Consider the following 10,167-nt stretch of genomic DNA (forward strand, 5'->3'; position numbering starts at 1 on the left):
AGTGGCTTCATAGAATGTCCTTGGGAGTGCTCCCTCCTTTACAGTCTTTTGGAAGATTTTGAGAGGGATCAGTATGAGTTCTTTTTTGTATGTTTGATAGAATTTGCCTGGGAGCTATTAGGTCCTGGGCTCTTGTTTGTAGGGAGGTTTTATGTTTTTTTTTTTAATTGCACGTTCTATTTCACTTCAAGTGATTTGTCTTTTCAAAGTATGTTGTTTCTTCTTGATTCAATTCTGGTGAGCTGTTATGTTTGTAGAAATTTGTCCATTTCTTCCAGGTTGTTATTTGTCAGTATATAATTGTTCATAGTGTTTTCTTGTAGTTTTTTTGTATTTCTGCAATATCAGCTGTGATTTCTCCACTTTCATATCTCACTTTGTTTATGTGATTCCTCTCTCTTTTCTTCTTGGTGAGACTGGCTAGAGGTTTGTCAGTCTTATTTATTCTTTCAAAGAAACAGCCCTTGTTTTTATCGATTTCTATTATTTTTAATCCCTACTTTATTTCCTCTCTGATCGTTATTATTTTCTTCCTTCTTCTGACTTTGAGTTTTATTTTTTTCTCCTTTTTCTAATTCTTTTAGGTGTTAGATTTTTTATTTGAGATTTTTCTTGTTTCTTGAGGAAGGCCTGTATCACTATGAACTGCCCTCTAAGTGAACTACTTTTACTGCATCCTATAGATTTTTATATGGTATCTTTTCATTGTCATTTTTCTTAAGGTATCTTTTAATTTCTTCTTTGCTTTCATCATTGACCCATTGGGGTTTTTTTTTGTTTTTTGTTTTTGAGGCAAGTTCTTTAGGCTCCAGGTAATTGAGTTTTTTGTTTGTTTTGTCATTTCTATTTCTGTGGTTAATTTCAGTTTCATGCTGTTGTGGTCAGAAAAGCTGCTTCAAAAATTTCTGTACTCTTAAATTTGTTGAGCCTTCTTTTGTGCCCCAATATGTGGTCAACCACAGAGAATGTTACATGTGCCCTTGAATGTATATTCCTTTATATATATATATATATATAATGTCCTGAAAATATCAATTAAGTCTAAATGTTCTAGTATATCATTTAGGATTTCAGTTGCCTTATTGATGTTCTGTCTAGAAGACCTGTCCATTGATATGAGTAGGGTATTAAAGTCTCTTACTATTGTATTCCTGTCCATTTCTCCCTTTATGTCTGTATTTGTTCTGTGTAATCAGGTACTCTTATATGGGGTGCATATATGTTGAATGTAATATACTCTTCTTATGTTGATTTTTTTCATCATTATATAGTGTCCTTCTTTATCTTTCTTTATGACCTTTGTTTAAAGTCCATTTCTGCTACCCATGTTTTCTTATTATTATTTCTGTTTGCATGAGATATCTTTTTCCATCCGCTCACTTTCAGTCTGTGTGTTGTTCACCCTAATGTGGGCCTCTTGTAGGTAGCATATTGTGGGCTCTTGTTTTTTAATCTGATCTGCCACTCAATGTCTTTTGATTGCAGCATTTACTCCATTGGCAGTGAAGGTAATTATTAATAGATACATATTTATTACCACTTTATCCTTATTTTCCAGTTGATTTTGTATTTCTTCTTTCCTCCTTTTATTTTTCCTTTTGTGGCTTGATGATTTCTTTTGTGTTATGCTTGTGTTCTCTTCTTATTGATTTTTGTGACTCTGTTGTATGTTTTAAATTTGTGGTTTTACACTCAGTCATGTCCGACTCTTTGCAACCCCATGGACTATACAGTCCATGGAATTCTCCAGGCCAGAATACTGGAGTGGGTAGCCTTTCCCTTTTCCAGGGGATCTTCCCAACCCAGGGATCGAACCAAGGTCTCCTGAATTGCAGGCGGATTCTTTACCAGCTGAGCCACAAGGGAAGCCCAACTTGTGGTTACCCACACTGTTTTCAAGTATGTTAACCCATTACTATATCTACTTCCTTTAGGCTGATAGTCATATGTCCTCAAACACATTCTAAAATTTAAAAATCTACGTATTTTTACATTCCAACTCAGCATTTTATGATTTTGATGTCCTCTTCTACATCTTCATGTTTATGCTTTTGCTGTTCATTTTGTTTATCATTGCTTTCATAAAAAATGTTTTTGTGAAATTTAATTTAATATGTATACTGGCTCATTTAAGTGATTTCCTTTCTATTTTGGATTTTCTCTTTTTTCTCTTTTCTATAGATTATTCCTTCTTTGCTAGGATAGATTAATATTGCTGTTATTCTTTTAGTTTTTTCTCTGAGAAATTCTCTTTCTCCTGTTCTCAATGATAATCTTGATGTGTAGAGTATGCTAGGTTGAGTATTTTTTTCCTTTCTGGACTTTGAATATATTTTGCCACTCCCTTCTAGCCTGCAATGTTTTCTATAGGGAAATCAGTTAATAGCCTTATGAGAGTTCCCTTGTAATTAACTCTTCATTTTTCTCATGCAGCCTTTAGAATCCTCTCTTTAACTTTTGCCACTTTAATGATAATACGTCTTGCTGTATGTCTGCTTGAGTTCATCTTGTCTGAGACCATGTGCTTCTTATGGGCTTCCCAGGTGGCTCAGTGGGTAAAGAATCTGTCTGCAATGCAGGAGATGCAGATCCCTGGGTTAGGAAGATTCCCTGGAGGAGGACATGGTGATGCATTCCAGTGTTCTTGCCTAGAGAATTCCATGGACAGAGGAGCCTGGCAGGGTACATTTTGTGGTGTTCCAAAGAGTCAGACACGATTGAAGTGACTACTGCGCTTCCTATACCTAGATATCTGTTTCCTTGTTTACGTTTGGGAAGTTTTCATCCAAATTTCTTGAAATGCATTTTCTATCCCCTTTTCCCTTTCTTCCTTTTTCCAGTTATGCATAGATTGGCATTCTTTATATTATCCCATAATTCTCACATTGCTTTCATTTTCTTCATTTGGTTTTCTGTCTGTTGCTCTGATTGGGTGATTTCCATTATTCCATCTTCTAGAACACTTATGTGTTCTGCATTATTCATTTTCTATTTATATTGCCTTTAGCTCAGCTTTCATTTTGGCAAGTGAGTTTTCTAATTTTTCTCAGCTCCTCTTTCTAGTTTCTAGTTCCTTTTTAGAGTAGTCTGTATTTCATTTGACAGCCTTTCTTAACTCCTTCAGTATTTTCATTATCTCCTTTTTGAAATCAGTGTTTATTAGACTGAAGAGGTCTGTTTCAATGAGGCAATTCTCTTGATCTTTTAATTGAGAGTGGTTCTTCTGTGTCTTCATTTTACTTATATTTCTATTCTACCATCTTGATTGAAGCCTCTGGTTTTTTTTTTTTTTTTTTTTTTTGAGAGTATGCTGCTGCTGGTACTGCTAAGTCACTTCAGTCATGTCCGACTCTATGTGACCCCATAGATGGCAGCCCACCAGGCTCCTCCATCCCTGGGATTCTCTAGGCCAGAACACTGGAGTGGGTTGCCATTTCTTCCTCCAATGCATGAAAGTGAAAAGTGAAAGTGAAGTCGCTCAGTCATGTCCAACTCTTAGTGACCCCATGGACTGCAGACCACTAGGCTCCTCTGTCCATGGGATTTTCTAGGCAAGAGTACTGGAGTGGGGTGCCATTGCCTTCTCCATTTGAGAGTATATTAGATCATAAATAGAACTAGCTTTAAAAACACTGAAAACCAAGCTTTTGTGAAAAATGAGATTTTATAATTTGCCTCTTGCATGTAAGTTTACAGTTCTAAATTTTAAAACTGTGTGATAATTTTAAAAACATTTTATTACAACCATAAAAAATGTCAGAGGCATTTTAAGCTGGTGAGACATTAGTGTATCCAGTCTGCTTTCATGGTATTAATATTTGGAGGACTAATGAATGTTGAAAACAACACAAATTTCCATATTATTTTTAGGGACAAGACATAGATCTTTCTTACAGCCATGAATCTCAAACAGTGAAGAAGTTTGATGCTTCCATTTCATTTCCACCAGTAAGTTTAGAAATTATAAAGAAGAAACTAAATACTAGGTAAGTAATATTAACTTTAAAATTTACATTTGTTATAGACATTTAGTAGTGAAAAAATTAGCACTATAATATTTTTAATTGAGACTTCCCTTGGTGATCCAGTGGTTTAAAATCTGCCTTGCAGTATAGAGAACTTGGGTTCAGTCCCTGGTCAGGGAACTAAGATCCCACATGCAGGGCAACTACTGAGCCTGTGAGCCACAGCTCAGACCTGACACAGCCATAAATATAAATATATATTCTATTAATTATTAAATGATAATATTAAAGAGTTATAGGAAAAATTAGCATCACCTATGTTACTACACTAACATAACTGATCCTTTTTTGTATATGTCTTTCAGTGTTTATAATAGATATATCATGTAGTTAAAATCAATAAATAATATAAAATCCTGCTTTTTTTAACTTACTATTTTTAATCTGCATTTATCTACATTGTTAAATAGCCCTTAATTTAAAAAAATAATATGCTGGAAGTTATGGCAGCAAGATGGCAGAATTAGAAGCCCCAGACCTCACTGCCCCATAGAGATATCAACTGAACAACAGCATACTATCCAAAAAGCATTTATGAGTACCCCAGAAATCAGGAAGTTGTAGTATCCCAGGGAAGCTCAAAGCCCAGCCACATTGTAATGGGTGAGAAAAGCCATTTCATTCCAACTGCATCTAGCCATTCTAGCAAGCCAGCACTGCTTTCAATGGAGAGAAAAAAACCGGACTCCTAGCTTTTCCTTTGGAAGGAAAAGAGCAGAACATACATTCTATATTCTAGAGCTACTGCCAAAAGGACTTGTCTCTGTCTCTCTCTTGTCTGTCTCAGAGCACTGTTGGAGAACAATCATACATTAAATGCCTGAGGACCACAGAGGACACGAATGAGCTAAGAAGCCTGTTACAGAGCCAGAAAGCTTTAAGTACTACAAACACCAGGGGGACCAAGAGACTATAAAATCCTGAAAAACCCACAAATGTCTGTAATTAGGAAATCTCTAGAAACCCTGAGGAGAATCATCCCCCATGAAAGGTTTAAGAAGACAGTCTTCCTCACACAACACCATTGGGAATCTTTATCCAGGCTAATTGAAATGCACTTAAGGGATACAGTTTCAAATAGGGGGGAAACTGCCCTTACGTGCATTTTCAAATACACAAAGTACAACATAAAGATAACCAGACATGTGAAGAAGCAAGGAAACCTGGCCCAGTTAGAGGGCCAAAATTAATTTCCAGAACCAAAAGAAACAGAGGCCTATGAATTACCTGACAGAGAATTCAAAATGATCCTCTTAAAGAAGCTTAATGTGCCATAAGAGAGCACAGACAACTAAAGAAATCAGGGAGATGATACATGAACAAGGTTGGAATACCAACAGAGATGGAAACTGTAAAAGAACCAGAGGTTCTGGAGCTGAAAATACAATAACTGAACTGGAAAATTCACTAAAGGGGATCCAAAGCAGACTCTATCAAGCAGAAGAAACAAGTGATGACCTCAAAGAATAGTCATTTGAAATTACCAAGTTAGAGTAACAAAAAGGAAAAAAGAATGAAGAAAAGTGAAAAAAGCATAAGAGATTTACATGATGCTATCAAGCAGAATATCATATACTTTATGGGAATCCAAGAAGGAGAAGAGGAGCAGAATGGGACAGAGAGCTTATCTGAAGATATAATGCCCAAAGACTTACCAGCCTGAAGAAGGAAATGGGGATTCAATTTCAAAAGCTAACGGACTCCAACAAGGATTAACCCAAGGAGGCTTACACTGAGACAAACTTTCTAGATACAAAGAAAGAATTAAGTGACAAAACAAAAGGACCTTGTCATGTCCAGGGGAGTCCCATAACATTACCAGGAGGCTTCTCAACAAAGGTCTCCTCTGTTAACAGGCCAGAAGAGAGTAGGAAGATATATTCAAAGTATGAAAGAAGGAAACTGCCAACAGAGATTACAGTATCTACAAAACTGTCCTTCATGAAGGAGAAATAAAGACCTCAGATAAACAAAGCTGAGGTAGTTCATCACCACTAGACCTGCCTTACAAAAATTGATGAAAGAGATCCTTCAAGTTGATTGAAAGGATACTGTACAGTAGCATGAGGCATATAAAAATACAGAGTTCTCTGGTAAAGGCAGAATCCTGTAATACTGTGAGCGTGGTATGACAATCACTTTTAATTCAGAAATTGAATTTAAAAGGTAAAAACACAAAAATGATTATGATATTATGTTAATACATACAAAAATGTTTAATGTAATTTGTGGTATCAATAACAAGAGGTGGCAGGGGAGATGTAAAGGAATAAAGTTTTCATATGAGATTGAAGTTAAGATGTTTTCAGTTTAAAAGAGATTGCTGGAATTGCAGTATTTTTTGTAAACCCCATGGTAAACATAAAAGAAATACCTATAGAAGATATTCAGTGGAAAATGAAAATGACCCAGAACACATCACTAAAAAAATAAAATAACAAAACCCAAGGCAGCAAGAGAGGAAGTGGGACAAAATAACTATAAGACAAAAAGCAATTTTAAAATGGCAATCATAAGTCCTTCCATATCAGTAATTACTTTAAATATAAATGGATTAAATTCTATAATCAAAAGATGTACAGTGGCTGAATGGGTTGAAAAGAAAAGCAAGATCCAGCAATTCCCGGGCAGTCTAGTGGTTAGGGCCCATGTTCAATCCTTGGTCAGGAAACTAATGTCCCACAAGCCACCCAAGCCAAAAAAAAAAAAAAAAAGGCAAGATACAACTGTATACCATCTGCAAGAGTCTCACTTAGGCTTAAGGGTGTATATGGAATGAAAGTGAAAGTCTTGCAAAAAAGATTCCATGCAAACAGTAAACAAAAGAGACCAGGAGTGGCATTACTTGGAGAAAAGGATTTTAACTTAAAAACTACACGAGACTATAAAAGCCATTGTATAATATGAAAGGATCAATTCATTGGGACAGTATAGCAGTTATATACATATATATGTGTGAGATGGCCTCACTGGCTAATTCTACCAAACATTTAATGATGAATTAACACCATTCCTTCTCAAACTCTTACAAAAACCTGAAGAGGAAATAACATTCCCAAGCTCATTCTCTGAGGTCAGCATTACTCTGATCCCAAAATCCCAAAGATAGTATAAGAAAAGGAAATTAGTAAACCAGTATCTTGATGAATATTGATGTAAAAATCCACAATAAAATACTTGCAAATGTAAGTCAAGAGGATTATACGCCATGACCAAGTGAGATTTATTCCTGGAATATGAGGGTGTTTCATAAGAAAATCAGTGTGATACACTATATAAACAGAATGAATGGTGAAAACCACACGATCATCTCAGCTGATTACAAGAAAAGCCTTTGATGATGTTAAGCATGCTTTTATGAGAAATTGTTAATACTTCAACATAATAAAGACCATATAGGAGTAATGCGATGGTACCCCACTCCAGTACTCTTGCCTGGAAAATCCCATGGACAGAGGAGCCTGGTGGGCTGCAGTCCATGGGGTCACTAAGAGTCAGACACGACTGAGTGACTTCACTTTCACTTTTCATCTTCATGCATTGGAAAAGGAAATGGCAACCCACTCCAGTGTTCTTGCCTGGAGAATCCCAGGGATGGGGGAGCCTGGTGGGCTGCTGTCTGTGGGGTCGCAGAGAGTCGGACACGACTGAAGCGACTTGGCAGCAGGAGTAATGGACAGCTAATATCATATTTAGTCATGGAAAACTGAAAGTTTTCCCTGTAGGGTCAGGAGCAAGGCAAGGATGCCTGTTCTTGTCTCTTGTATTCAACAAAGTATTGCAAGCCCTAGCCAGAGAATTCAGGTGAGAATAAAAATAAAAAGACATCAAAATAGGAGAGCAAGAAGTAAAATTATCTCTGTTCACAGAGGACATGATCTTACACATGGGAAAACCTAAAGACTGCATTTGATACAAAGAAACAAACACAAACCCTGTTAGAGCTAATAAATCTAGCAAAATTGCAGGATGAAAATCAGTTGTTTCTGTGCACTAACAATGAAAAGTCCAAAAATATATATTTAGAAAACATTTACAAAAGCATTAAAAAGAATATAACTTAGGAATTAGTCAAGGGGTACAAGTTTTATACACCAGAAATTACAAAATATTGCTGAAAGAAATTGAAGACATAAATTAATGTAAAGGTATCCATGATCATGGTTTAGAAAATTTAATATAGTTAAAATGTCCATATTACCCAAAGCAATCTATAGATGTAATGCATTCTCTATCAAAATCCCAATCCATTTTTTGCAGAAATAGGGGAAAAAATCCTAAAATAGATTCAGGTCAGTTCAGCCGCTCAGTCGACCCCATGGTCTACAGCACTCCAGGCTTCCCTGTCCATTACCAACTCCCAGAGCCTACTCAAATTAATGTCCATTAAGTCTGTGATGCCATCCAACCATCTCATCCTCTGTTGTCCCCTTTTCCTCTTGCTTTCAGTCTTTCCCAGCATCAGGGTCTTTTCCTATGAGTTGGTTTTTTGCATGAGGTGGCCAGAGTATTGGAGTTTCAGCTTCAGCATCATTCCTTCCAATGAATATTCAGGACTAATTTTCTTTAGGATTAACTGGTTGGATCTCCTTGCAGTCCTAGGGACTCTCAAGAGTCTTTTCCAACACCAATACATATGGAATCTCAAAGGACCCAGGAAAGAGAAAACACAAGCAATAAAAGCAAAAATAGACAGTTGGGACTATATGAAACTAGTTTCTGCATAGCAAGGAAATAATAAACAAAGTGAAAAGGCAGCCAACAGAATGAGAGAAGATATTTGCAAACTGTGTATATGATAAGCGGTTAATACCCAAAATATGTAAGTAGCTCATATAATTCAACAACAAACTACCCAACAGAAAGATGGTCAAAGGATTGGAATAAACCTTCCTCGAAGACATACAAGTGGTGAAGGAACATGAAGAGGTGTTCAACATCACTAATGATTAGAGAATTACAGAACATAACCTCACTCTAGGGGATCTTCTCAACCCAAGGACTGAACCCACATCTCCTGCAGTTCCTCCATTGGCAGGTGGATTCGTTACTACTTGAGCCATTTGGGAAACTCTGTATGATGTGTTGCAGTGGTGAAGAATCCACATGCCAGTTTAGGAGATGCAAGAGACACCACTTCAATTCCTGGGTCAATAAGATCTCCTAGAGTAGGAAATGGCAACCCACTCCAGTATTCTTGCCTAGAAAATTCCGTGGACATAGGAGCCTGGCAGGCTATAGTCAGTGGGTTCACAAAGAGTCAGACAGGACTCAGCAACTAAGCACACAAACAAAGTAGTCAGACTCTTAGAAACCAGAAGTAGAATGGTGGTTGCCCCACGTGGAGGGGAGTGGAATGGAAAGTTGTTGATCAATGAGTATAGAATTTCACTTCTGCAGGATGAAAGAGTTCTAAAGATCTGTTATACAGCAGTGTGCATATAGTTAATACTACTGTAATGTACTTTAAAATGGTTAAGATTGTAAGTCACATGCTTTTTACTACAGTAAAAAATTATAAGCATATAGTAATATTTTGTTAATCCATATAGTTGATATATTGCATTTCTATGTTAGATGTTTTGATTTCTAAATTTGTCTATTATAAATAATGTGACAGATAATGAACATTTTGTTCCTATAAGTCATTTAAAGTGTAATATTATTTCTTTTTTTTTTAATTTAATTTTATTTTTAAACTTTACAATATTGTGTTAGTTTTGCCAAATATCGAAATGAATCCGCCACAGGTATACATGTGTTCCCCATCCTGAACCCTCCTCCCTCCTCCCTTCCCATACCATCTCTCTGGGTCGTCCCAGTGCACTAGCCCCAAACATCCAGTATCGTGCATCAAACCTGGACTGGCAACTCGTTTCTTACATGATATTTTACATGTTTCAATGTCATTCTCCCAAATCTTCCCACCCTCTCCCTCTCCCACAGAGTCCATAAGACTGTTGATTTCTCCACTTTCATATCTCACTCTGTTTATGTGATTCCTCTCTCTTTTCTTCTTGGTGAGACTGGCTAGAGGTTTGTCAGTCTTATTTATTCTTTCAAAGAAACAGCCCTTGTTTTTATCGATTTCTTTCTATTATTTTTAGTCCCTACTTTATTTCCTCTCTGATTGTTATTATTT

The 10,167-nt window shown here is 36.4% G+C and overlaps 1 protein-coding gene across 7 annotated transcripts in view; it reads left to right on the forward strand.

Annotated features, from left to right (window-relative positions):
- Nucleotides 1-10,167, forward strand: part of GCFC2 (GC-rich sequence DNA-binding factor 2) — an 83,732-nt gene that overhangs the window by 31,895 nt on the left and 41,670 nt on the right. For 5 of the 7 annotated variants that reach the window (XR_827285.1, XM_010862967.1, XM_010862970.1 and 2 more), the window contains exon 5: nt 3,871-3,986. The exons of the other annotated variants lie outside the window; for them this stretch is intronic. Coding sequence is in view for 4 of the 5 variants with exons in the window: in XM_010862967.1 (XP_010861269.1) it covers nt 3,871-3,986 (116 nt within the window). In the remaining variant the exon portion in view is untranslated. The remainder of the gene's footprint in view (nt 1-3,870; nt 3,987-10,167) is intronic. 7 annotated transcript variants of the gene reach the window in all.

Source organism: Bison bison, unplaced genomic scaffold (genome assembly GCF_000754665.1).
Source record: "Bison bison bison isolate TAMUID 2011002044 unplaced genomic scaffold, Bison_UMD1.0 scf7180017864486, whole genome shotgun sequence".
Lineage (NCBI taxonomy): Eukaryota > Metazoa > Chordata > Mammalia > Artiodactyla > Bovidae > Bison > Bison bison.